This window comes from Lacerta agilis, chromosome 18 (genome assembly GCF_009819535.1).
Source record: "Lacerta agilis isolate rLacAgi1 chromosome 18, rLacAgi1.pri, whole genome shotgun sequence".
NCBI classification, from domain to species: domain Eukaryota; kingdom Metazoa; phylum Chordata; class Lepidosauria; order Squamata; family Lacertidae; genus Lacerta; species Lacerta agilis.
In genome coordinates, this window is record NC_046329.1 from 659,320 (window position 1) to 686,398 (window position 27,079).

The window sequence follows — 27,079 nt, forward strand, 5'->3', positions numbered from 1 at the left end:
CTCCCTGCCTTTAGGGCCTCGTCCAATCAAATTCCTCCTCAGGCTATTAAAATCCTCCCTAGGGACCAGCAGCTGAGAGAAGCATGTGGTTGTGTGAAATCCCCCGGAAAATGCCTTTTTGGGGTTTGGGGGTTCTGCTCCTCCTTTTGGGGGGGACCCTGGTCGGTCCCTCTGACGCCGCCGGGTCTTTTTGGGATGCCGCTTTGCCCACCTGCGACGAGCAGAGCCTCACTTTCCTCCTGCTGCCCCAACCGAAGGTCTCCTCATCTCTAATAAGGCTGCTGGGTAAGTAAGGGGGCGGGAATTCAGCTTTTTTTTTCAAATAAAGAAGAATTTTAAACCCACTTTTGCAACAATCCCACAAACGGGGTGGGGGGCGGGGGCTGGTTGGTCTGAGCTTCTTGCAAGGTCTGGACAACAACAATAGTGTAAAAATGTACTTATTGTTACTATATATTAATAATTATAGAGCAGTGGCTCCCAAACCTTTTGGAGACCCCCCTGCCCCCTTAGTCCCCTAAACTTGCCCCCAGGGCCCCCCTCCCTATAACAAAGCATTATTCCAGTAGTACTATGTGCCACAAAGAGCAAAACAGTGACCATTAACTCATAAATCCCTTGGGTCCCCTTCCAGCTCTCCTAGAATGTATTAATTTGGTATTTGCTTTCCCATCCTGCCAGGCCTTTTAAAGCCTCCTTAGGGACTAGCTCCTAAAATGAGCATTTGGGTGAGCAGCTTCACTTCAGTTGGGGGCAGATGGAGGCAATGTTTGGCTTACTCAGAGGAGCCTCAATGGAACCAATGGTTCTAAATTGGTTGTGCCCATTTTCCAAATGCATCTGCATGCAGGAGGAGTGTCTGTTAATTCCAGTGGGGTTACTCTTGAGCAGAGCTTGGTTTGCAGAGCAGCTGGGGGGGGCGGGGGGGGGGGTAACTTGAATGTAATAAATAACAGCAGTGCAGCTAAAACACCAAGAGGGAAAGAGTCCCATGTCTACTCAGAAGTAAATCCTGCTAAGCTTAGTGGTGCTTACTCCCAAGTAAACTGGGTTTGCAGGCTGACCATGAGGACCAGGACCCAGGAAGCTATTTAATAGAAAAACAACAACTGCCCATTTGAACCTCCATTGAACCATTTATTCTCTAAAGTAAATTATTTATCATATATTTTGTTGAGTAATTTTGTTATTCCCGCAAGGGGACAATGACAATAAAGATTATCTTATAAATAATAATAATTATTATTAATAATAATATATCTCTTAATGAGAGGACCACTCTCTTCCTTGCCAAGTGGGAGGGTTTGTATTTCTCTAGGGACCCCCACCCCAAGAAATACAGACCTCCCTACCCTGGGCAACAAAGCAAAGGAGGCACACACACCCCATTGGCCGCTAGGAAATCCCAAAATCCACTCATTTTTTATTCCCTGCATTTGGGTATCTTAAAATAAGCTAGCAAGCTTCTGGGTTCTGCAGAGTTCATCAGGCTGGGGGTAATAATTTGTGGAATGACAACCTGTTTGGCGAAAGCTTCTTCTCTCCTCCCCCAAATAAGATCGCAAAGGTAACCCCCATCTTCTGAAGAATGACTCTACCTGTGGGACTTCTGCCTTCCCCAATCCGGACGGCTCTGTAGTGGTGAGGGTGGCCTTTGATGGGTGTTACACAAGAGCGCAGGTAAGGTCTTGGCTTGCACGCCTGCCCCCCCCCACATCCAACTAGTAGCATATACATAACTCTTTGCCCCTCCCCCCAACACCCCTGCAAAGTAGGACAGACTGAGAAAGGGGGACCCGTGTTGTGACTGCCCAGTGAGCTTTGTGGCTGGGCAGGAGGGGTGCTTGTTTAAGTAACCCCATGCTGTTTAAAGCACATTCCTTCCCTGCCCCCCCCAACTAAAATACTGGGAACTGTAGTTTGAGGGCACTGGGAACTGTAACTCTCTGGGGGTAAACTAAAGTTCCCAGGGTTCTTTTGGGCTGGGAAACAATACAGCACGGTTCTTCTGCTTGATAAAGCGTAAAGCGTGAGACTCTTAATCTCAGGGTTGTGGGTTCAAGGCCCACATTGGGCAAAAGGTTCCTGGATGACCCTCCGGGGACTCCTTCTGAGTCTATAAAGCTAGAAAAATGAAATACTGACGCCGACATCCTCTCCCAACTAGGATTCCCGCTTCCGGACGACAGTCCACATTGAAGGCCTTGCGGCGGATGGACGGGTGACCTCCTACAAAGAGGAGCTGAGCTGCCCCGAACCCCTCCTAGGTACCACCTGAAAGGGCTTTCCTTGGGGTCTCTGTGGGGGAGGGAGCCCTCCTGGAGGCAGAGGCTTCTGGACCCTGCTGGAGCTGCAGTGCCGGGGGTCATTCCCCTGCCTTCAGGCGCCACGCCCAGAAGACCGTGCCACGGACGTAAAGTGTCACAGTGCCACCAAAGAATCATGGGAACTGTAGTTCAAGGGTGCTGACCATTGCCAGGAGCTGTTCCCTGCCCTGAGGGGTTCAGCAGTCAGGCCCTCTCTGTAGGGAGCTCTGGGAATGGTAGTTCTAGGAAGCGGTGAGAGGCCTCCTAGCAAATCTCAGTGCCCTGAAGGAACTACAGCTCCCAGGATTATTTCAGGGAAGCCATTCCTGGCGACTCCTCAAAACTCTACTGTTCAGAGAGGCCTGTGCCACGTGATTTTGGGGGGTGTTTTGCTGGCGCTTCTACTACTGTTTCTGTTGTTTCGTGTACTCTGTGTACACAACACAAAGTGCCGCTTGCCAATATTCAAAATAACACACACAACCCTCACTCTGTTCTTCTCAAAGTGCAGCTTTCAAATATCCAAACAAACCAAATGGCCGGCTCTCCTTCCCCCTGAACTTGGTGCCCTCTGGATGCGCACCCACCCCCTGCCCCAGCCGTGGCTCCTCGTGCTCCTCCTCTGCCGGCCTCCAGCTGCACTGACTGCCAGGCCCACCGTCCAGTCTGTTGTGTCGCCTGTGGCCAATGGGCTTTGTAGTCCGCTGTTTCTGCAGTCAGCTGCCTGAGGCTGGGCCGAGTTCCTGTGGGGCAGGTGAGCTCATAAAGGGGGCCAGGGGTTGCCGTGGGAGAAGCCTGCCCTGATTGGGGGCCAGGGGGTGACTTGCCAGAGGAAAAGCCCCCCAGCCCCATTCCTCCCTCAGGGTCTTGGCCAGGATGTTCCTCCTGGACCTCTTGGCTACCGTCCTGCTGGCCCAGGGGCCTTGGGGGGCTCTGGCCTTTGCTCCGAAGATGGGCCACGTGGGCAAGCGGGGAAGCCTGGCAGACCGCCAGGGGCAGCTTTGGGGTAAGACTTTGCTCGCCAGGTGGCTCCCCGCAGAAACCCGGCTGCCAGATTGGCAAAAGCCGCCAAGCGAAAAACTAGCTGGGGAGCTTTCAAGTTTCTAGTCCTTTGTGAGTGCAGGAGTGCCGTCACTTGCCTTGAAGGTGCCCCAGAAGAGCTGGAGAGAGGGACTTTGGGTTTGGCATGGGGTCGCCCCCAAAGCAACAAACCTGTCTCCTTGAAACGAGGCTCTGAATCTCCAGGTCACGGGTTTGAGTGCCACGTTGGGCGAAATATTCCTGCACCGCAGGGGGTTGAATTGGGTGACGCTCAGGGTCCCTTCCAACTCAACAATTCTGCGATAATGGGATTGTGCTGTAAATAAACCACCCTGTGCACCACCATAGCTTGGAGTTTAATGAAATATTTCTCCTTTTAGTCAATTGTTTGTTTATTGATTTTCCACAATTTTAAACAAATTATCACCAGATTAGTAAAAATTTAATACAAATTTAAGAGCTGACTTCTCCCCAGTGTTCTGTTCTTTTTTCCTCCCTCTGTTGCTGCTCCAGATCCAATAGCTTTTCCAACTTCCATTTCAAAATCCACTCATCCCTTCTCCCCACACATCGCCTATAATGTGCCAATTTCTGCCAACTTTTATACATTATTATATCCTGGCCCTCAAAATAGTTGAGTAGAGTCAATCCTCTTTCATCTATCAGTAATAGTTATTAAGTCCATTTTAAATCCTTTGCCTCCCATACCTCTGTCTGGGGCAATACTCTGCCTGAGAAAGACAGATCCTTCGGAGTTTAATGAAATATATCGAGTTTTGTTGTTTAGTTGTGTCCGCCTCTTTGTGACCCCATGGACCAGAGCATGCCAGGCACTCCTGTCTCCCACTGCCTCCCGCCAAATGCATCCAGTAGGCAGTGTCTTTCTCGTTTTATTTTGTTTTTTGCAAGAGAGACTCTGTGGGTCTTTGTGGAAGCAATTGTAGGAGACAAACTCTGTTTGCCTTGCTGCCTTTGAGCTGCAAGACGCCCTGAGATGGCGAAATCCAACGGCTGCCAATTGCTGCTGGAGCCTTGCGAAACGAGCAGGCTTTTCGAAAAGGGCGCCCCAGATCCGGGAAACGTAGCGTTGGCTGCAGCGCCTGGTTTGGCCACCTGCCCCATGGGTAGGGGGCACACATTCTCCTCAAATGCCCTTTTAAAATATGTTGTCAAGGGGGGGTTGTGGGTTGGCTCTTATATTTTATTATTAATCAATTAATTGAATTTGTATCACACTCGGTACCTGCACGTCTCATTTTATCCATTTTATTCTTTTATCTTGTCATTTTATCTTATGAACCACCTGAAACCTGCAGGGATAGGGGAGTGTACAAATGTAATTAATGAATTAATTAATTAATTACAACAACCAAACTAATCTTTAAAATAAAGTAAGAAAACCCAGAAGGTTGACCTTTCACCTGTAATGCCATCTGCCTCGACTGCGAAATCTCTCTCTCTCCTTCCAGCTCTGGATAACCCGAGTGCCAGCCACTGCTCGTCCGTCCCGGCCCCCGACAGGCTCCCCTGCGGCCCCCGCCAAGTGCGACAGGCAGAGTGTGTGGGCCTGGGCTGCTGCTACAACCCAACAGAGAGGGCGGTGCCTTGCTATTACGCCAACAAAGGTGTGTTGGGTTTGGGGGTCCTGCTGAATTGGGAAAGATTTTCCCCCTCTCTTGCGACAGTTGAACTCGCAGCTGTGCAACAAAGAGGAATTTCCTGGTGGCCATCGCGGCCTCCTGTGGCAGTGAGTTCCACAGTTTGCGTTGCTTGAAGAAGACCTTTGACTCTTCCAGCTTCCTTGTCCGGCCATGAGTTCTAGTGTTGCAAGAGGGAGGGAGGAAGTCTATTCTGTCTGCCGCATAATTGTATAATGTTTGGAGTGGGCAGGGTATAAATAATAAAAATTGTATTGTTTATTATAATCCCGTCGCTTTTTCTCTCCACGAAAAAGCCCCCAATGCTGCAGCTGTTCCTCCATCGCGAAGGACCGAGCCCTTTGCAGGGATTAACTGGTGACGTCTCTCGTGATATGAGCCGGAGAGGACCCCAGGGGTCCTCTATCCCAAACCCCTGCTGTGCCATAATCTTGGGGATCTGTTCTGAATTTAAAAACAACAACAACCAAATTATCATCATCAATTTTATAAATTTGCACAGTATTTTACCAAACACAAACCTTACCTTCATTATCGACTTCACTAACCTTTTACCACTGCCTATTCTAATAATCCCATATTCTCTTTCAGTTTTATTTCCTTATAGCTCACAGTGCTGAATTTATCCTAATCCTGTTAACATTTTAATATGTCTACAATGATTTTTCAAATATTCTGCATAACATTTCCAGTCTTCCTTGAGAATTCTTTCAGCTTATTCTACTAGCCACTTCTATATACCTATTCTGTCAATTTCATCTGCTTTTCCTCCTCTGTCGGTGTTGTGCCCACCTGCCTGCCTTCCATTTCTGCACAGGCACCATTTGTGCTGCCGTGGCTGCATGCGGAAAGAGATTTTTTGGATCTCTAGTTATATCGACATCAGTCACTCCTAACAGAAAAAAGCTTTGCTCTTTTTGCAGATGTCTTTTAAAATGCCCCCGCCCCCCAAATCGTCATATATCACCCCCCGGAAGGTCTTTGCCACTTTCCATGTCCACCACATATGATGGAAAGTGCCTCCCTTTTCCTTACATTTCCAGCAAGGGTCTGATTCTGATTGATTCTGAGCATTCCCTTCCTCCTCTCTCTTCCCACTCTGCCCGCCAGTGACTGCCCGCTGCACCCCGGACGGCCACTTCTCCATTGCGCTCTCCCGCAACGCCACGCGCCCTCCCCTCCGCTTGGGCTCTGTGCGTCTGGCCAGCGGTCAGGGGGAGCGCTGCGCCCCAGCCTCCAGGAACAACGGATTCGTCTTCTTCCAGTTCCCCCTGTCCGCCTGCGGGACCACCTTCAAGGTAACGGGGGGGGGGAGACACAGGTGTTGCCACCCAGCCAGAATGACCTTGCGTTTGTGTCTCCTCCGCTTCTCTGTGTGGGCAGAGGAAGGCGCTGCTGCTGTGCTGCTTCCCTAAAACAAAAGGAAGCCTCTAGACGGTGACCGCATGGATGGGAGGGGGCAGAGAGATTTAACAGGGACTTGGGAGGCTGTGGGATACAGAATCAGACCCTTGGCTCTCCTGGGCGATGAAGCCTCTATTTTGCACAGTTACAAATCCAGCCGCTAATGATAATTCCCCCACATAGAATCTGACTGGCTTATTCTTACGCATTTAATTTCTATACTGCTTAATATTTTAAAGGGAAAAAAATATTGAAGCGTTTTACAACACATGAAAACATCAAAATGGAACAAGCCAGAACAAAACAAATTCATGTTGTTCACCACCCTGAGATCTATGGGTTTAGGACGGTATACAAATGTATATACTGTAATACTGAAATTCCCGCTTGGCCCAGCCACACGGGGCAGCTTCCAACAGAATAGAAAAACCCAGAGAAACCTCAGATTGAGAGCTCCCCTGCCCAGGGCTGCCTTCAACAAGGAGGGTGACTGCAGGAAAGCAAGCGTGTCTATTGGGGGCCGGTTCTTTTTTGGGAAAGGGCTGTGTTTATATGTAGTTGCTGCAGGGATGATTCCCCCCCCCCCACGAATGGCGTTCCTTTCTCTGCCCAGGAATCCGGCAGCCGGCACATGTATGAGAATGAGCTGGTGGCAGACAGGCAGGTCCTGGCGTCCCCGTCTGGCTCCATCACCCGCGACAGCGACTTCAGGTGAGGGGGAGGGGGCAGCCGGTGTGGCAGAACAATCGGGAGGGCCAGAGCGCCTGTTTGGCATGCAGAAGGCTCGGCGCTCCTTATTCCTGTGCCCTCCCTTTGGAACAATGAGGGCTAGAGACTTCAATAATAAAAAATAAATAAATATACAAAACCACCAATAATTTCCTTGCCCTCTGGCAGGCTGACTGTACGCTGCAGCTACTCTGCAGAGGATTCTCTTCCGGTCGGCATCCAGATTGCCACTCCGCCTCCTCCAGCTGGGGTCGCCGAGCAAGGACCCCTCACCCTGGAGATGAGGCTGGCTCGAGGTGAGTGGGCTGGTTTTGGGGGGGGGGCTGGAGTGGGGAGCCCCAATAAAGCACCGTTGGCTCTCGCAGGGTCTCTGCTGCCCCTGTGCTGGGAGAGGGTCCTGGCTCAGGGATGTGGTGGCAAACTCAGAAGTTTTCCTCTTCCCTCCCTCTCCCTCTTTCCTTGTGTGCTGTGCTGCACTTTGGGGGGGGGTGAGATCATAAGCTTGCAAGTAGGGACAGTCTTGATCTTATTACATACCTGTTTTTATTTCTATGCCACAGTTCAAACCAGGCTCCAGGTGGCTTAGAATGTGAGACAAATAACCAAAGTAGTCATAAATGATAAATACGGCATCAAAAAATGCACAACCAAGCTGAACAATTTCTAGCAGCTCTGGGAGGCTTTTTGGCTGAAGAATGGGGTGTGAATCCTTGAAATAAATAAATTCAAAAGGGCAGGGTCTTGCTTCTAAAACTGCACCACCTTCTAAGATTATACCATAAACTAATAATTATGGTTTTATCCAGCCAGTTTTTAAAGCCTCCAAACAGATACACACTGCCTCTTGTGGCAGGGAGTTCCACAGCTTAACTAATAAGTCCTTTTATCCATCCTGATAGCAATCAGCTCCACTGGCTTGTCCACGAGTTCTAGTCTTGCAAGAGAGGGAGAGAAGCTTTCCTCAATCCACTCTTTCCGTGCCAAGCAGAATCTTAGGATCGCGGAGATGGACGGGACCCCAAGGGTCATCCAGCCCAACCCTCTGCAAGGCAGGAATCTTTTTGCCCAACATGGGGCTCAAACCCACAACCCTGAGACTGAGTCTCCTGCTCTCCCGACTGAACCATCACCAACTCCTGTGGCAGGGAGTTCCAAACTCTGCGCTGCAGGAAGGAGGACTTCCTGAAACTTCCAGCTTCCCTGAATGCCCATGAATTCGGGTCTCCAGAGGAGAAGGAAACCTCTGCTCCATCAAGTAATTTTTCCAACTTCTCTTTCCCTCCCCAGATGCCAAGTATTCCTCCTATTACTCCGGCCCGGACTACCCAGTGGTGAAGGTCCTGCGAACCCCGGTCCACGTCGAAGTGCGTCTCCTTGCCAGGACGGATCCAGCCCTAGTCCTGGTCTTGCACAACTGCTGGGCCACTCCCAGCACAAACCCCTTGCAGAAACCACAGTGGCGGCTGCTGGAGGATGGGTCAGTGCTGGCTGGGCACAGGGGGTGTTGGTGGCGAGCTGGCTCAGTTTTCCAGAAAGACTCCAGCTTCTAGTTAATAATAATTTTAAAAAATATTATTTTTACCCCGCCCATCCATCTGGGTTTCCCCAGCCACTCTGGGCAGCTCCCAAAAGATTAAAAGCAGAATAAAGCATCACACATTAAAAACTTCCCTAAACAGGGCTGCCTTCAGATGTCTTCTAAAAGTCAGATACTTGCTTATTTCCTTGACATCTGATGGGAGGGCATTCCGCAGGGCGGCCGCCACCACCGAGAAGGCCCTCTGCCTGGTTCCCTGTACCTCATTTATTGCAGTGAGGGAATCAGCAGAAGACCCTCAGAGGAGGACCTCAGTGTCCGTGCTGAACAAAGGGGGTGGAGACGCTCCTTCAGGTATACTGGGCCCAAGGACTTTTAGAGCAGAGCAGGCATAGGCAAACTCAGCCCTCCAGATGTTTTGGGACTACAACTCCCATCATCCCTGACCACTGGTCCTGTTAGCTAGGGGTGGTGGGAGTTGTAGTCCCAAAACATCTGGAGGGCCGAGTTTGCCTGTGCCTGGTTTAGGGCTTTAAAGGTCAGCACCCAACACTTTGACAACTAGCTGCTCGGCTTCCTTTCCATGAATCCTCTGGCCAAAAGGGTCTCATGGTGGCCTATCCAGCGACTTTCTGGCTGCACTGACTACCCAACCCTCTTGCTAAGTATAACTTTTATACTTATCGTTTTATTTTAGAATTGTTTGATTCCCACTGAAATGGAGAATGCCTGGCTGTGCATTGCTGGAAGCTTTAACGTGGGGGTTTTCCATGGGGCAATATTAAGGTCTCTGAGCTCCTAAATGGGTTGATAATCAGCTTTGGTTGTTCTCTGCAGGCTAATCTGTGAGTGTTTAACCCTAGATCACAGGGGAGGCTGTGGATCAGCATTAGAAACTCAGATATATAAGCTAAGCTAGTCACCACAGCGGAATGTCTAGGCACCTTTTTTCCTGTGGAATTTGTTATTATTTAGAATAGTAATAGTATCTCTTTGGCCAGTTTTCTAGTCTTCTGGTGGTAGCGCCATATAATGATGGCCTAGTTGTTCATACTGAATCCTCGTATTACGTCTCCAAAACCCATTGTAGTGGATTGCAAGTTTGTAACCTACAATTATTCTTAATCCTGTTTTATATTTTAAAGGGGAGGGGGAATCTCAAAGCGATTTGCAGCACACTAGATCGTCATATAAAACTATCCAGAATGAAACAAATTCAGGCTTCAAGGAAAATATTTCCTTCTCTTGGGGACATTTTGTTTTCCCCATAATTTTTTATTTACTGACTTAATTTATAGAACTTCCCCCTAGCAGAAGGACTCTAGGAAGCCAGTGGGGTGTAGTGGTTAGAGCAGGGGTCAGCAACCTTTTTCAGCTGTGGGCCGGTCCACCATCCCTCAGACCATGTGGGGGGCCGGACTATATTTTGAAAAAAAATAATGAACGAATTCCTATGCCCCACAAATATCCCAGAGATGCATTTTAAATAAGAGCACACATTCTACTCATGTAAAAACACACTGATTCCTGGACCGTCTGCAGGCCGGATTGAGAAGGCAATTGGGCCACATCTGGCCCACTGGCCTCAAGTTGCCTACCCCTGGGTTTAGAGTGTTGGATGAGGAACTGGGAGATCAGGATTCGAATCCCCACTTGGTCATGAAGCTCGCTGGGGGGAACTTGGCGTCAGTCGTGGCCTCTTCACCTCGCTGGGGGAACTTGGCGTCAGTCGTGGCCTCCTTATATCCCACTTTTTTCCTCTTCCCTGGAGAAAAAAAGTGGGATATAAATGCAGTCAGTGAGCTCTTCTGTTGACCTGCTTAAGAAAGCTGGAGGGGCCAGCCAGAGGGAGACGTCAGTCGCCAACCTGGTGCCCAGAGATCTCCACAGGGTCACAATTGGACCCACATCAGTTACAATACGCGTCTGGGGGTTTTCTAGCACTGCTGGAAGGGTGGTGCCTGGAATCATTTCCCCCCCAGGCTGCAACGAAGGCCAGACAAAGTTCTGACCACAGTCCTGTTGAAAAGTTATTTCTGAGGAGATGCTGAGCGGATGTCTGACGGAACTACAGAATTGCGATGCACCTTTGGGGTTTCTGCTCAAAGTTTGGGGTGATGTCCGATGGGCCTCGATGTTCTGGTGTGCCTGGTCTCTTCCAGCCATGCACTCTTATGACCGCCAATCCCTCTTGCTCTGCCTCAGGTGCCCTTACAAGGGAGACAACTACCAGACGCGGCTGGTGCCCATCGGGGCGGACTCTGGGCTGCCCTTTCCGATGCACTACCAGCGCTTTGTGGTCAGCACTTTCACGTTTGTGAATGGCGCTTCCCAACAGGTGCTCTCTGGGCAGGTAAGGTCTTCCGCAGTGGCGCCGGGTGAGGGGGGTGGAGCTGGCCGTCCCTGCAAGGAGGGATCTGGGGTGGGGGGTGGGGAGGTGTGCACATGTGAGAAACCTGAGGCAATTTACACTTAAAGCCCAGCCTGCTGGATTGGCACTCCCTGGCAGAATGCACCAGCCGAAACGTGGAGCCGTCCTGTTGAACTTTGGATCTCTCCAGATCCTGCAAAGCACTTCTCTGGCCAGAGATGGATGCCAAATTGCAAAAAGTAGGGTAAAGTATGTTATATACACACACACACACACACACACACACACACACACACACCATGGTTTCTCAAAGGGTGTGGAGGGCCCCCCTGGTGTGGCAGGAGAAGATGGCCAGAGTAGTGGGGAAAGGAGGATGATAATAACCGATTTCCTTTTCATTTTTACTCTGCCCATCTGACAGCTGCCCCAGCCACTCTGGGCAGCCCCCAACAATACGTCAAAAACACAATCGGAGAAGCATTTAAACATTTAAGCATAGTATAGTATCAGAAAAAAATGTATTTGCACAATATGGATAGATATATTTTTGAAATGAGAGCAAGAGCAATCAAGAGATACTGAGGGCAATTCTGGTTGTGTTTCCTAATGCATTTGTCAGCAAAAAAGTGTCTTTTATTCTTAAAGTGTCGCCAGAGGAAAAACATTTGGGAACCGCTGCATTAAGGGGAAGCAGTTTTGCAAAACTGCGTCCATTAGGAGAATTTTGCTTTATAAAATAGTGTTTTTAGTTGTTGGAAGCTGCCCAAAATTAATATTAATATGCCCCAAAATGGAAGTTTATTTTCCTATTGCTGGGGGGGGGTGCCTCTGCACCTCAGTACTGAACTGCTCACCAGAAAACTTTGTACAGGTGTTTATTAGGCTTCTAGAAATGGGTGGGGGCCACACTTGGAGCGCTCTTGCCGTTGCCCCATTGGCCAAGTGCAGTGCCTCCACAAAGAGGGTCTGTGGGGCAGAGGTGTGGGGTCTGCGGTGTTTTTGCAGGAGTTGTTCAGCTCTGCACGAGACCGTCTGACCCCAAGAGGGGGTCCGGGAGACTCGCTTTGAACTTGCCTCAGTTTCCCCCTGGGGCTGGCCCTAAACCATCTCTCTCTCTCTCTCTCTCTCTCTCTCTCTCTCTCTGCCCCCCTTCGCCAATCTAGGTCTACTTCCACTGCAGCGCTTCTGCCTGTGCCCCATCCGCCCTTGAGAGCTGCCGCATTTCCTGCAACAGAAATCCTCTTGGCAGGAGTGAGTCCCCATTTATTTCTGAGGCTGGGGGGGGGATTTGGGGGGCAGGGCCAGGGCACGTAGTGGGGGATCTTTGCATGGCTGCTGTTCAGGTGTTTTCCCCACCCTGAGAACCCCCCCAAATGTGTTTCTCTTCCCCCCCCTCCAGGTCGCAGAGCATCATCTGGGGAGCGCCGTCTCCCTGAGAAGTGGCTGACCCTTGTGACATCGGACGGCCCGGTGGACTTCTTTCACAAGGACGCAGACACGGTTGTTCACGAAGGTAACGCGGGAGGCAATTTTTTTTGGGGGGGGTGGTGGATTTTATTCAGTTGTCCCCCAACAGTCGTGATGCTAGAAAAAGCTTTTACTTGGCCGGGCTATCAGCAGCCTCTTTGGGGAAAAGAATAAAATATTCTATATGGAAAAAGGACACGAGCGGCCTCTGGGGAGATATCCCGGAGGTGGAGTCTCCAGCCCTATGAACCGCCCGGCCCATGCAGAGGCATCCCTACTTAGCCTTCACTTTGCGTGTGCTCAGGAATTAAGTGGCATCCTCTGTGGGGCTAGATGCCCGATTCAGCAAGAGGAACGGTGTCTCCATCCGGAGAGCTCAAGGCTGCGTTTTTCCTGTGCAAACGTTACCTGAGTAGGCAGATCCCTCTTAAAACATCCTTTCACACACCCCTAGTTGACATCATTTCACGTAGGGACCACTGATCAGTACCTCAATGGCATTGATCCGCCAATGCTGTGATTTAATAGCAGTTGCTGGAAATTACAGGAGAATAAAATTATTATTTTAAAAGGAATCATTCTCCCAACGCAGGGCTCAAACCAACAACCTGGAGTATTCTGTTTTGAATCTTCTATTTCTTCATTATTCTTTTTGACATACTGCTTTTTATTATGAATGTGTTTGGATTTTAGTGCTCGATGTTAAAAACCTCCAATAAACTTTTTATAGAGAAAGGGAAAAAAATCACTTGGCAAACACATGACTCGAACCCACAACCCTGGGATTAACTGAAGTTTTTAAGCTGCTGAATGTCTGCAGCCTGAATCTCTCTTTGGGGTTCCTGTTAATTCTACATTTCTGTTTCTCAGCATCCCCCAAATCCCTCTACCCTTCGACCTTGATGCAGTGGGACAACATCCTCTTCCTGGTGGCCGGCCTGGTGGCCGTTCTGGCCGTGGGGATGTTCTCGGCCGTCGCCCTGAAGAAGCAGCAGGCGGCTCTGGGAGGCCCAAACCTTCCTTATGCGTGAGAAGAAATAAAATTGAGAGACCCAGCTTGGCTCCTGTCTTCCCTGGGCACTGGCCAGCAAGCCTCCCTGCCAGTCCCACTTGACCCCACAGTGTCTGGGCAGCCTGTCCGCCTCTTCACCCTTTTGCCTTGGGTGGGAATCCAGAGTATTTTGTCATAAGAGTCATAGAGTTGGAAGGGAACCCCAGGGGTCATCCAGTCCAACCCCCTGCAATGCAGAAATCTCTACTAAAGCATCCAAGATAGATGGCCACCCAACCTCTGCTTCAAAGGAGAGGCCACAAGCTTTGTTCTCTCTGGCCTTTATAACTCTCACCCCTTTAGATATCAGCCCTTTTTTGCCTTCCTCAAATGGGGACCCCCAAATTGTCTGCTCCCCACCCCACCAACACAGACACAAATAAACCAGCACTGCCTGAAACTCTTTATTATTATTTCCTCTGGCTATTAAAAAACAACAACACCCCATTTTTGCCCTAAACTCAGCAGGTCACAATTGTGCTTGGAGGATGGGGAAATCTTTGCTGGGGGGGGATTGGAGATGCTCCCCAAAATTTCCACCCCTTGGAGTGGGGGGAAGAAGCTTTTAATGCAGATAAATAGCTTTATCCCTAGAAGGGCTGCATAAGGGAGTCGGCCTCATTTTTGCTGCCCTCTCTCGTTCAGTTCCGAATCCACAGCAGACTTTTCTCTGTCGCTCTGAGAGCAGAAGATTTTCAGGGGAAGCCGATCCCAGCAATTAGAAGTATTCCTAATTGGGACATTTCCTAATCAGGGTCAGTGTTGCCTGCACTGGCTGGCAACAGCTCTTTGGCGTTGCAGGCGGGGGGGGTCTTTCCCTGCCCTGCCTGGAGATGCTGCTGTTGTGCATTGAAGCTGGAAACCTTCTGCATGCAGAGCAGCTGTTTTAGCACAGAGCTATGCTCCTGAAATAAGTGGAATGGGATTCTAGTCCTCATGACGACAAAGGGATGCTCTAAACAGGAGCTGAGGAAGTGGCCTTATGGGCTGGAGGGCCCCAGCAGGTCCCTTCCAGCTCTTCCAGTGGCGTTTGGGTGGCCTACCCTTCAGGGATGTTGTTGCTGTCTCCTCCTGCATTGAGCTTTATTTTTAAGGGAGGGGTTTCAGTCCAGCAGGGGGAGAGCATCTGTCTTGCCTGCAGAAGGCCCCGGGTCCAACTCTCTGCACTACAGCATCGTCAGGTTAGGCTCTCAGCACCCGAGTCTAAAACCCTGGAGAGCTGCCGCTGCTGCCAGTCAGTGTAGACAATAGCTAAATGGACTCCCCCAACGGCCTGTCTCTGTGTAATGAACCTTTCTGACTTTGCATGTTCCGTTCCTGGGTCACATCAAGACTCGGGTGCTGCAGTCGCCCCAGCTGCTGCTTTGGCTTATGGGGGCAGCAAAGGCTTCCTCTTGTCCAAAAACCTGTCCTCCCTCCCCCCCGACCCCCCCCCCCGTTCCATTTCCTCTTCGTCACAAGCACTTCAGGATGTGCAGGTTGCACGATGTCCCCCAAGGGCAGCTGCACAGCCGGCCAATGCGTGCCCCTTTCCGGATGGCACAGGACTCCCCGGCATCACACTGCAAAGTGGGAGAGAGAGACGGAATCAGAGTTGGGAGGGATCGTGAGGGTCCTCTAGTCCAACCCCCTGTGTGTGTTGGGGGGTGGGGGTGTTGTGGCAAGAGAGGGGTGCCCCCCCCCCCGCTGCATCAGAGGCAGGTAGTCAATAGGGCTGGGGAATATCTGGTTTATTCTTGTGTTGCAGGGGGTGACCTGCAGGCTCCCTTACAACATCATGATATATCATCAGCTGGTGGTGGACCTGCAGAAAGGCAAAAGGCTATTGGGAAATGATTTATAATGAGTTTTTTAAAATGTTTAAAGTGGGGGTTCCCAAGAAACCTGATGCTTTTTTGTTAGACAACAGCTTCCAAAGGAATTCTTTAATCTGTTTATGTATGTTATTACGGCAGCAAAGATACATGCAAAAATGGGAAGAAGAGGCAGTCCCAACAAAAGAAAATGAAGATGGCGGAATATGCTGAGATGGCTAGACTGAGAATTAAAGAATGAGGAAAAATTCATTGAAGAATGGAAATACTTTGTAGAATATTTGAAAAAATATGGTTATGTTAAAACATATGCAGGATTTAAAGTATAGCAACAGATGAGAATTGGTGGTTAAATGATTTTGAATTAACACATATAAGGGGTAAAATAGAAGAAGTAGAGGAGTATGAAGCTTCTAAATCACATTTTACCCATCTATATTATAGAAAAGAAGACCATGGGAGGCTGGATGGGAGTCAGTGGACATGAGCAATATGTTCTGATGGTTGTTTAAAAGAATTAACGGAAACAACTCAGCTCAGTATTGCAATATACAAATCTATCATGATGCCTGAAATAAGCACTGTCTGGCTTCACCTTTTCCCACATTGTGATTTTTACATAGCACATGATTCACAATATATTGCCAGGTCAAAAATTATGAAACCATTGTCACAATATGGATTTGAAACCGGTTTTGGACGTTATGTCACCCAGCGCTATCAGTCAACAGAGAGCTGGGTGGAACCTGCCTGCTTGCACCCAGGGCCTTTGTGTAGGATTGCCACATTGGAAACAGTGAAAATTGGGACAAAAAAGTTGTTGAGTTTTTCTTAGTTTTTATGGGGAAATGGCACTGCTGACATGGATTGCCATACGTCCTGATTTTCCCAGACATTTTTTCCGGTTTCTGCCTGAACACTGCTGCCGACCTCAGTATTCCATGTATGTCTGGGAAAATCCAAGCATATGGCAATTATCTATCCATTTCACCATTTTACTAATTCTTTAGCTTGCGCATTCTCAAACTGTAGTCTGAGGAGCAGAAATGTGTGTGTGAAGAAGAAATAATAATGACTGACAGATGCCAACAACATGCCAGCTCTGCCCTGTTCTGTCCAGTTCCTAGCCCAACTCGAGAGCAGGCCCATGGCAGCTCCTGGGTGTCCCCCAATTCAACTAAAGCACCTACAGAGCAGAACTGGCATGTTGTTGGCATCTGTCAGTCATTATTACTTCTCTCTCTCTCAAACCCCCCCCCACACACACACACTAACCATTTATCTATCCATTTAATTATTTTACTAATTATTTAGCTCACACATTCTCAAACTGTAGTCTGAGGAGCAGAGGTGTGTGTGTGTGTGTATGAGAGAGAGGGGGGATTAATATGGTATAGATAGATAGATAGATAGATAGATAGATAGATAGATAGATAGATAGATAGATAGATAGATAGATATCCATCTGTCTTGAGAGGCAATGGAGTGTGCCTCTCTGGGGGTGACCAAAGTGACCTCCCCGGGGCACAAGCCTGGGCAGTGTGTCTGGAGATCCTGGGCTGCCCATATGACAAGACCCTCCTCTCTGCCTGGCTGAGGGGGCTGGAAGGAAAGCAGAGCAAGACACTGGGCACCAGCTGGGCTGCAGGAGTTGCCATAAGGAGGCGTACAAGGCGCCATCCAACCGCCTTAGGGACTCCCCTTTGGATTTGTGGAGGGTTCACTCCTGAGCCTTCTCCCAAAGATGTCCAGCAAAGCAGTGGAGGCATAATAATTCAGAACAATTCATAATGCAATGGGAAAGTATGCAAGTCTGAAAATACTTACGGAGGGCACCCAGCCCAGCTTTTTCTCGATGGACGGCAGCTGGTGGTTCTTCAGCTTTTCCAGAACCTCTTTCAGGGCTCCAATCTGCAGAGTGAAAGGGGGGCAGCATCGCTCAGAGAAGTGTAAAGCAGGCCCCCACCTGACCCCTAAGGAGCTGAAAGGGTGCAGAGGAGCTGAAGATTTAGAAGGGACATCCAAAAATTGCACAGTTGGAAGGGACTTCCAAGGATCATCCAGCCCAACCCCCTGTAATGCTGGAATCTGTTGCCCAACACAGGACTGGAACCCGCGACCCTGAGATTCAGAGTCTCTTGCTCTCCCAGGTGAGCCCCCTACTCTGAGCAACTTGTTTGCCCTCCCCCTCCCCCCTCCCCACCAGCAAGGCTCACTTTCGCAGCTTACCATCTCCTTTTCCTCCTGGCTCTCCTCGGCACCCACACCAGCCCCCCGGAGTCCCACCGCCTCTTCTCTGGCCCCCAAAAGCAAGAGGACGGAGCACCCTATGCAGAGGATGGGGAGCTTGGAGCTGGCCATAGTGCTGAACCAGGAGCCGGCTGCCTTCTCCTCCTGGTCAGCGGAGAAGGTTTTATAACCCCGGCTGAGATTTCCATCCCTCTTGCAAAAAGCCCCATTGGCATGTCTGGTTTTGTATCCCCCCCTACATTTTTAGGGGGGGCTTGTCTTGGGAAGACGTGTGGGTGGACCTTGAATTTTGGAGATAAACCTCAACACCAACCCCATGTCACCCAATTTGCACCCACAGGAGAATTGCCCCTTCGGGTGCCATGAATTTTTCAAGCAGCCGTGTTGACTCAAAGGAGATAATTACAAAAGTTTCCCCCCAGGAGGTTGGCAGGATGTAATTGAATGCCCAGGGGCACCCTCTTCCTCCACCCCCCAAAACACGCACACAATGGGGTCATTTCAAAGGGTTTCCAACTGCGTCATGGCTGGGTCACCCAATATCCTAAAGTAAATAAATGCCCATCAAGGGAAATTAGAGTCCACAGAGAAATTGGATTGTGGTGAGGTTTTTTCCCCTCTACCCACCCGAAATGCAATAAATTAGATTGTGCTGAGAGTTTGAAGGACACCCAAACCCCTCCAGCCTCACTCAGGGGCCAAGCCAATCGATTTTAATTGCTCCAGCTATTTGTCTCCCACAGGAATACTGTGGCCTCTGGAGCAGGGCAGGAGAAACCCAACAACAGATGTGTGTTAAAACTATAAAATCAGGAAGCACCGTATAAATGTGTTAAAATTGTAAAATCAGGGAGCACCCCAGAATCATGGAATTGCAAAGTTGGAAGGAACCCCAAGAATCATCCAGCCCAACCCCCAGCAATTCAGGAATTGCAGTGAAAAAAACCCCTGACAGGTGACCACCCAACCTCTGTAGAAAAATCTCCCTTGAAGGAGAGCCCAGCACCTTCTGGCTGCATTCAGAGGTTCAGAACCCCCACCTACTTGACCTCTGAACTTTTGGAGGGTCTATTTCGGTTGGCATCAGGGCAGGGCACTTTGCAGCTGCTGAAGGACATTTGTCGACATCCTTCTTAAACTGGGGTGCCCAGAACTGGACACCATATTCCAGGTGTGGCCTCACTAAGCCAGAAGAGAGTGGCACTGTGACTTCTCTTGACCCGGACTTCTGTTTTGGGGTGTACTTGGAAACAGAAAATGCCAAACACAGGTGCTGAGTGTCTTTTTGCCAGGGTAGTGGTGTGACAGCCTCTGGGCTACACAGAGCACTTTGAACGGCATTTTAAAGGCTCCCTCGTAAAACTGGAACTCACAGCTATTCAATGATGCAGACAGATAAGAGGAAGGACGTCTTCACCTAGTGCAGAGCTGAACTGTGGAACTCCCTCCCACAAGAGGCAGTGATGGCCACCAACCTGGGTGGCTTTGGAAGAGGAGAGAGCTATTGAGGGCTCCTAGCCAGGATGGCTCCTCAGACAGAGGCAGCGATGCTTCTGAATCCCAGTGTCTGGAAACCGCAGGATGGGAGAGTGTTGCTCTTGTGCTCAGATCCTGCTTATAGCTTTCCCTTTGGGGCATCTGTCTGGCCACTGAGAGAACAGGAAGACTGGCCTGATCCAAAAGCCAGGCTCTTCTAATGGAGCCTCCAGGTCCAGAGGCAGTCTACCTGGATTCCTAGGTCCTGGGAATCTTGATCCCTGTCCCCTGTGAGGACAGGATGCTGGGCTAGGTGGGCCTCTCTCCTTAAACTGAAAAGCAGGCATGGATTGGGGCATTAAAAAAAATTGGGAAAGTTTGTGTGCAATCATTCCTCAGTTGTGGGAGAGGCAGGGACACTTCTTGAGTCCAATATTTATGGGACTCACAACCGCATACCCTCCAACATTTCCCCGATGGAAACAGGGATATCCTATTCCACAATAATGATGTTTCCCCAGCCACTCTGGGTGGCTTCCAACATATATAAAAACATAATAAAACATCAAACATTAAAAAACTTCCCTATAAAACTTTCCTTCGCACAACTCCAGACCCTCCAATATTTTCCCAATGAAAACAGGGACGTCAGCCGCATGCTCTTGAATCCCAGGAATTGCGGGGGGCTGGGGATTAATGTCTCCTGACTGCATTAATCCCTGGGCAGGTTAGACCTTGAAGGGGCGGCTGAGAGTCTGAGCAGCAGGAAAGGAGTCAGGATTGCCTGGGCTTCCTGTTGCTTTTCTCCCTAAAGTGCACTGGCCTTTGGAGACGCCTCATGGGCACAGGTGGCTGGGGGAGTGGATAAGAAGCTGGATCTTAGAGGATTTCTCTCCATTCGGAAGGCTTCATAGAGTCACAGAATTGTAGAGTCGGAAGGGACCCCAAGGGTCATCCAGTCCAACCCCTTGCAATGCAGGAATCTCAGCTAAAGCATTCAGGGCAGATGGTCACCCAACCTCTGCTTAAAAACCTCCAGGTAAGGAGAGTCCAGAACCTCCCTTCATCCTGGCTCAGGTTGTTGGGGCAGCGGCAGGATGGATGAGGGCAGGGGGTGCTGCATGTTCAAACATGAGCAGGGCTTGCTGGATCAGGCCAAAGGGGACCCATCTGGCCCAGCCTCCTGTTCTCACAGGGACCAAATGCCCCAAAGGGCCGAGGAATGTGGATAGATTGCCTTTGGACCTGGAGGCTCCATAAGCACCTGGCTGCTGGCAGTGTGGTGCTGATGCTGCAAAAAAGGAGAATACTGTGTGTCCAGTTATGTGAAGAGGAGGGTGACCTAGATAATCAAGGTCAGGGGTCAGGAACCTTTATCAGCCATCCCTCAGACCTTGTGGGGGGGGTGGACTATATTTGGGGGGGGTGAACGAATTCCTATGCCCCACAAATAATCCAGAGATGCATTTTAAATAAAAGGACACATTCTACTCATGTAAAAACACGCTGATTCCCGGACCGTCCGCGGGCCGGATTGCGAAGGCAATTGGGCTGCATCCGGCCCATGGGCCTTAGGTTGCCTACCCCTGATCAAGGGTATGGAAACCAGGCCTTATGAGGAACAGTTGAAGGAGTTGAGGAGAATAAAGGAGGTATGGCAGCCATCTTCAAATATCTCAAGGGCTGCCCCTTGGAGGAGGGAGCAAGCTTGTTTTCTCCTGCTCTGGAGGGTAGGACTCGAACCCATGGCTTCAAGTGACAAGAAATGAGATTCTTTTTTTTCTTTCTTTTTTAACAAAAATTTATTGGTTTTCCACAACAAACATAAACAAATACAACACATCATAAAAAACAACAAATACAACACAAAAGAAAAACAAAAATAAAAGAAAGAAAATACATACCTACATACATACCTAACACCTACTTCATCAGTTTAATTGTAATCTTATTTCAATCTAATTAGGGGGACTTCCCCCGTTCTCTCCTCTGCTTTCAATTCTAATTTACTTTAGTAACTTTCTATCTGTCTTAACAATTCACTCACTTAAATTCATAATTTCCATCTCTAAAATCTTATATCATTTAACATCAAAATAACAAAATTTTACTTCTTAATACAAAACTTTTTACTTCTTAATACAAAACTTAACTTCTTATAATCTTATCTATCTCTTATTCCACTAAAACTGCTGCTGATATTTCTAATTCATACCATATAAAATATTAAACTATTCTTCATTAAAAATAATAATCACATATCTCTTCTCTATTCCAAAGCAACTTTTAGCACTCTGACATCGGGGTACCGTGTTAAGCCATCCTAATTACACTTCTAAATTTTTTACCCTACCCCTCTTCTTACCATTTTTCCTCCCACCCCCGGAATCACCCACCAGGCTTTCCCCCCAGTCCTTTCCATCACCATTGTCCAGAATGTCATCTTTTTCTTTATATCCGAAAGCCAAAGCCTTGTCCCAAAACATTCTTGCGGAACTCTTCAAAAGATATAATAGTTCACCATCCAGCATCTCCATTTCAATCTTCAAGTCAATTTTTAATTGTAATTCCCAGGATTGTTTTTCCTGCATTTCTGGGCTCTCACCCCAAAAAGCCGTTATAATGCGTCTATATTCAACCCTGTGCCTCTCACTCCAACAGGGTTTTTCTTCTTCCTGGAGTTGCATGGTCTCTGCATGTTGTTCTGTGTATTGTTCACTGGTTATATCTTCAAATTCCTTAGGAGAGTTCTCAGCAACATTACCAGTCCCAAAAAATATTTCATCGATATTCTGATTCAACAGTTCTAGTCTCTGGTACAACAGTTCTAATTCCAAAAGAATTGTCCTTTGTTCTTGGGTCATTCCCGGATCTTCATTCATTTTTAAAAGCGAAACCAAAAAAGGTAGAAGTAGGCAGGAAATAACAAAGTTCAGTACTTTTCCATCTTCAAGTCTCAAATTACAGCCGCCATTTCCCCCTATTCAGGGTTCCAAAGCTCTTTATAATACACCGATTTTTGAGAAAAAATACTTTAAAAGTATCAGTCCTCCCCTAACAGGGGTTTTGACAGTTCAATCTTGAAACGTGCGCCAAAAGAAACATTGTATCGGCCAAGTGCAGCAACAGCTAGAAACACTGTTACTTTCTTAAAATCAACAGGGGAGAGGAACGGACTTCCTTTTTAGCATTCCTCCCCAAAAGCCAATTGGATCAATTTAGAAGCCGATTAAACTCCGTACTTACAGCTTACGGGGTTCTTCTTCTTTTTCCCTCAATCAAGTAAGAACGAGGCGCTCAACCACGGCGGCTGCCGCCACTTCGCCTCCCCGGCTGGGGCAAAGCCTCCACAGCCCCGCGCCATTGCCCTTTCACTCCTGCGCCCCTTTTACAAGGGGAACGGGAGAAAGGGTCAGCGCAATGGGGCCAGCTGGAGAGCCCACACCGCGGGACGCTCGACCCGCAGCTTAACGGAGCCCGCTGCACGGTAGCGGAGCTCCTAGCCCCCGGGGAAGCCAGGGTCGTCTCGGAGGCAAGACAACCCTTGACCGCCAGCAATGGCGACCTCGCTGGAAGTGACAAGAAAGGAGATTCTGACTAAATATTCAGGAAAACTTTCTGAATTTATGAGCTGTTTGACAGTGGAATGGGCCACCTCGGGAGGTTGTGGACTCTCCTTCCTTGGAGGTTTTTGAACAGAGGTTGGATAGGCATCTGTCAGGGATGCTTGAGCTGAGATTCTTGCATTGTAGGGGGTTGGAATGGATGACCCTCGGGGTCCCTTCTAGCTCTACGATTCTACGAAAAACAGGATACTGAGATTGTGTGTGTATGCACACACTGTACATTCAAAGCAGACACCTTCTCCCAAAGAATCTCGGCAATTTATTACGACACCACAACTTTCTGCAAAGTCCCTGGAAATCTAGACCCAAAATATATGTGCTCACCAAGACTATGTCTACCTGAAGCCCAGATGTGGCAGAGAGAGGGCAATGGAGACTTGCTTTGATTTAAATTTTATGTTGATTTTTTTATGGGGCGATGTCTGTCACTAGGACATGGATTGTCTGTCTTATTGTTAAAGACCAACAGATATATTTCTAGAAATAGCTGCAATTCCTGCATTGCAGGGGGTTGGGCTAGATGGCCCTTGGGGATCCCTTCCAACTCTACAATCCTAAGATTCTATGATTTTGTAAATATGGATTTTTTTAAAGCCATTGATGTCTTTACTCTGAGGTCACTTCAAGAGGTCACACAAGAAGCAATTCACAAAAGGCATCAGATTAATAGTGCTTCTTTTTTAAGAATGGCAACTTAGGCAATTTAAACTGATTTATTAACGAACAAACATGGGCTGTTCAAGGTTCATGCCTTACGTGAAAACACTCCAGGCATACATTGTACATTTAAATGGTTGGGCCAAAAGAGGCTAAGGGAGCAGGATTGGGCCCTGCTGATTCAAACGCCAAGCGGGAACACTTTGCCACTACCAAGACATTTATTTGGTTCTGTTTGAAGGAACTGAAATCCTGCTTTTCAGAGAATTTCCCCTTTCCTTCAATGTTTCTTTTTTAAAAATATGTAAAAACAGTAACTCGGGGGCAGTTACAGGTGCTGCTTTTTATTAAACTACAGCAATACATCTTCAGAGGGTGCAGGATCTGGATCCTCCCCACGCCACAGGTGAGGATGCTGGGGCCGTTGCTGTGGCAACTAGCATCTTCACTCCACAGGGGAGCCTTGCCCTGTCTCTGGTTGCCATAGCAACCAGAGAGGAGAGCATCATCTGAGCCATAACAGTGGCAGTGAAGGACAGAGAGGGCAACCGTTGCTTCTCTTTCTGGCAGGTGCCAGTAGCACCAGGTCACAGTCCGTTCACAAGGGCAACCCAGGCCAGGAGCAGGGAAAGGGCTTTTGCACTCGGATCCTGTTAGTGGCTTTCCCTGTGGGGCATCTGGGCAGCCCCAGTGAGAAGGGCATCTTGGCCTGATGCAGCAGCTGGGCTCTTTCTTGCATTCTTATGGAACCTCCAGGTCCAGCGGCAGTCTATCTGGACCCCCTTGGTTTTCATTGATCTATGTGGGGTTTTTTGTCTGTCTGTCTGGTTCAAGAGAAAGCAGCTAGTTGGTTCAATTAACAACAATAACCATAACAACTGCCTGGCTTTAATCATTATTTTGACTGTGTGGTGTATTTTATTCTGTCTCCTGCATTTTGTTTTTTCATAGAATCATAGAACGGTGGAAGGGACCCTGGTGGTCATCTAGTCCAACCCCCTGCAATGCGGGAACCTCAACTAAAGCATCCATTTGCACTCATGTTTGTTTGTATATCAAGTAGATTCTGCTTGAAATATGTTGCAAGTTGCAAATGGGGGCCACTATTATAGATAGTGACTAGTGGAGAGAAGTTTATAAAGAAGTTGTTGAAAGTCTGTATATCATGTACTGATGTTTTTAATGGAGCTATACCTGTGAATGGAGCTATATCTTTAAATATCTACATCAAGCATAGTAACAATAGTAATCTGTTCCTTTAAATGTTAGCCTGCCTGCTAGTATTTAACCTGGAGAAAGTTTGAGTCCGCGTTAGCTATATTGGAATGATGGGAGTCTGAGTCACTTTGAATAGCTTAGCTATGTTTAATATCCTCGTTCTGATTTGATGGTGAGTACATGAATCAGATTTGAAGCCGGCCACCCGTCGGGAGGGCATACCCACACGTCTGAATGACTTTGTATAACCTTCTCCAACAACTGGGAAGATAGACCCATACGTCCTATAGACATTTGCATAACCATAACTTTAGATAGCCAGGGTGGCTATCTAAAGAACTTTTAACTGATTTAAGATTTAAAAGGGATATGTACAAAAAATGGGAAAAGGGGGAAATCACCAGAGAGGAATTCAAACAAATAGCCAGCACGTGTAGAGACAAAGTCAGAAAAGCTAAAGCACAGAATGAACTCAGGCTTGCTAGAGAGGTTAAAAGCAACAAAAAGGCTTTTATGGGTATGTCCGTAGCAAAAGGAAGAACAAGGAAACAGTGGGGTCACTTAGAGGAGAAATGTTGAAATGCGAACAGGAGACAGAGAAAGGGCAGAACTCCTCAATGCCTTTCTTTGTCTCAGTCTTCTCCAAAAAAGAAAACAATGCCCAACCTGAAGAATATGGAGCAGATGATTCAGCAGGGGAAACACAGCCCAGAATAAGTAAGGAGGTAATACAAGAATACTTGGCTAGTTTAGATGTATTCAAGTCTCCAGGGCCAGATGAACTACATCCAAGAGTATTAAAAGAACTGGCAGAGGTGATTTCAGAACCACTGGCAGTAATCTTTGAGAATTCCTGGAGAACAGGCGAAGTGCCAGCAGACTGGAGGAGGGCAAATGTTGTCCCTATTTTTCAAAAAGGGGGAAAGAGAAGACCCAAACAATTACCGCCCAGTCAGCCTGACATCAATACCAGGAAAGATTCTAGACCGGATCATTAAGCAAACGGTCTGTGAGCACCTAGAAAGGAACGTTGTGATAACTAAAAGACAGCATGGGTTTCTGAAAAATAAGTCATGTCAGACTAACCTGATCTCATTTTTTGACAGAATTACAAGCCTGGTAGATGAAGGGAACAATGTGGATGTAGCCTATCTTGATTTCAGCAAGGCCTTTGACAAGGTGCCCCATGATATTCTTGTAAAGAAGCTGGTAAAATGCGGGCTAGACAATGCTACCATTCAGTGGATTTGTAACTGGCTGACTGACTGAACCCAAAGGGTGCTCATCAATGGCTCCTCTTCATCCTGGAGAGAAGTGACTAGTGGGGTGCCACGGGGTTCTGTCTTGGGCCCAGTCTTATTCAACATCTTTATTGATGACTTGGATGATGGGCTTGAGGGCATCTTGATCAAGTTTGCAGATTACACCAAATTGGGAGGGGTGGCTAATACCCCAGAGGACAGGATCACACTTCAAAATGACCTTAACAGATTAGAGAAATGGGCCAAAGCAAACAAGATGAATTTTAACAGGGATAAATGTAAAGTACTACACTTGGGCAAAAAAATGAAAGGCACATATACAGGATGGGTGACACCTGGCTTGAGAGCAGTACATGTGAAAAGGATCTAGGAGTCTTGGTAGACCATAAACTTGACATGAGTCAACAGTGTGATGCAGCAGCTAAAAAAGCCAATGCAATTCTGGGCTGCATCAATAGGAGTATAGCGTCTAGATCAAGGGAAGTAATAGTACCACTGTATTCCGCTCTGGTCAGACCTCACCTGGAATACTGTGTCCAGTTCTGGGCACCACAGTTCAAGCCGGAACGTGTCCAGAGGAGGGCAACCAAAATAGTCAAAGGCCTGGAAACGATGCCTTATGAGGAACGGCTTAGGGAGCTGGGTAGGTTTAGGCTGGAGAAGAGAAGGTTAAGGGGTGATATGATAGCCACGTTCAAATATATAAAAGGATGTCATATAGAGGAGGGAGAAAGGTTGTTTTCTGCTGCTCCAGAGAAGCGGACACGGGGCAATGGATTCAAACTACAAGAAAGAAGTACAGATACCGTGACTGTCTGTTGTTGCTTCTGCTTTGCAGAGGAAAGCTTTGGCAGCTGCAGTACCAGCGCAGTCGTCGCTAGAGGGCGCTGTTTTGCAACCTCTCCTGATCCCGCGCTTCTGATTGCCAAAGGAAATAGGGCGCTGTCAGGAACGGCGCTTGTTGATTGGTCAAGCACTTCATGAATGGGGAAAAGGAGGAAAGGAAAGGGATCGCTGGACGCTATGTTGCACGGCCTTGATGTACTGTACAGACGTGCATGTCTACGTGCAAAGAGCCGGCAAACAAAACACAGTATCAAAGTATCCAGTGCGCCACCGGCGAAGTCAGTCCTCTGTTATTTTCTCCGGTTACAGCCTCCCTGGTTTCAGAATGGGGGGAGGGACACATTTATAAGCCCCCCCCCCCCATGG

General features: G+C 48.3%; 3 protein-coding genes across 3 annotated transcripts; 2 read left to right on the top strand and 1 right to left on the bottom strand.

Moving 5' to 3' along the window:
- The first annotated feature begins 77 nt into the window (after nt 1–77).
- On the top strand, nt 78–2,278 carry LOC117039679 (zona pellucida sperm-binding protein 4-like). The gene is made up of 3 exons (XM_033136858.1): nt 78–285; nt 1,559–1,680; nt 2,168–2,278. Exons 1-3 carry the CDS (start codon nt 84–86, stop codon nt 2,276–2,278), a joined length of 435 nt encoding a protein of 144 aa, XP_032992749.1. The 5' UTR covers nt 78–83.
- A 904-nt stretch (nt 2,279–3,182) lies between these two features.
- Nucleotides 3,183–13,562, top strand: LOC117039680 (zona pellucida sperm-binding protein 4-like). Its single transcript, XM_033136859.1, has 10 exons — nt 3,183–3,312; nt 4,817–4,972; nt 6,116–6,303; nt 7,023–7,120; nt 7,307–7,434; nt 8,426–8,615; nt 10,881–11,028; nt 12,210–12,297; nt 12,446–12,559; nt 13,384–13,562. The coding sequence occupies exons 1-10, from the start codon at nt 3,183–3,185 to the stop codon at nt 13,542–13,544; spliced, it is 1,401 nt and encodes a 466-aa protein (XP_032992750.1). The 3' UTR covers nt 13,545–13,562.
- A 1,434-nt stretch (nt 13,563–14,996) lies between these two features.
- Nucleotides 14,997–17,801, bottom strand: LOC117039677 (cocaine- and amphetamine-regulated transcript protein-like). Its single transcript, XM_033136857.1, has 3 exons — nt 17,608–17,801; nt 17,206–17,289; nt 14,997–15,126 (listed from the first exon to the last, which is right to left on the bottom strand). Exons 1-3 carry the CDS (start codon nt 17,737–17,739, stop codon nt 15,019–15,021), a joined length of 324 nt encoding a protein of 107 aa, XP_032992748.1. The 5' UTR covers nt 17,740–17,801; the 3' UTR covers nt 14,997–15,018.
- Between the last annotated feature and the right edge of the window lie 9,278 nt (nt 17,802–27,079).

Excerpts from the sequence above, each read along its gene's own strand:
- LOC117039679 (XM_033136858.1), top strand. The coding sequence starts at position 84 with ATGTGGTTGTGTGAAATCCCCCGGAAAATGCCTTTTTGGGGTTTGGGG. Across the intron at positions 286-1,558 it reads ATCTCTAATAAGGCTGCTGG|ATCGCAAAGGTAACCCCCAT; the intron begins GTAAGTAAGGGG and ends CCCCCAAATAAG. Across the intron at positions 1,681-2,167 it reads GGTGTTACACAAGAGCGCAG|GATTCCCGCTTCCGGACGAC; the intron begins GTAAGGTCTTGG and ends TCTCCCAACTAG.
- LOC117039680 (XM_033136859.1), top strand. The coding sequence starts at position 3,183 with ATGTTCCTCCTGGACCTCTTGGCTACCGTCCTGCTGGCCCAGGGGCCT. Across the intron at positions 4,973-6,115 it reads TTGCTATTACGCCAACAAAG|TGACTGCCCGCTGCACCCCG; the intron begins GTGTGTTGGGTT and ends TCTGCCCGCCAG. Across the intron at positions 7,121-7,306 it reads ACCCGCGACAGCGACTTCAG|GCTGACTGTACGCTGCAGCT; the intron begins GTGAGGGGGAGG and ends GCCCTCTGGCAG.
- LOC117039677 (XM_033136857.1), bottom strand. The coding sequence starts at position 17,739 with ATGGCCAGCTCCAAGCTCCCCATCCTCTGCATAGGGTGCTCCGTCCTC. Across the intron at positions 17,290-17,607 it reads GCCAGGAGGAAAAGGAGATG|ATTGGAGCCCTGAAAGAGGT; the intron begins GTAAGCTGCGAA and ends TTCACTCTGCAG. Across the intron at positions 15,127-17,205 it reads AGCTGGGCTGGGTGCCCTCC|TGTGATGCCGGGGAGTCCTG; the intron begins GTAAGTATTTTC and ends CCCACTTTGCAG.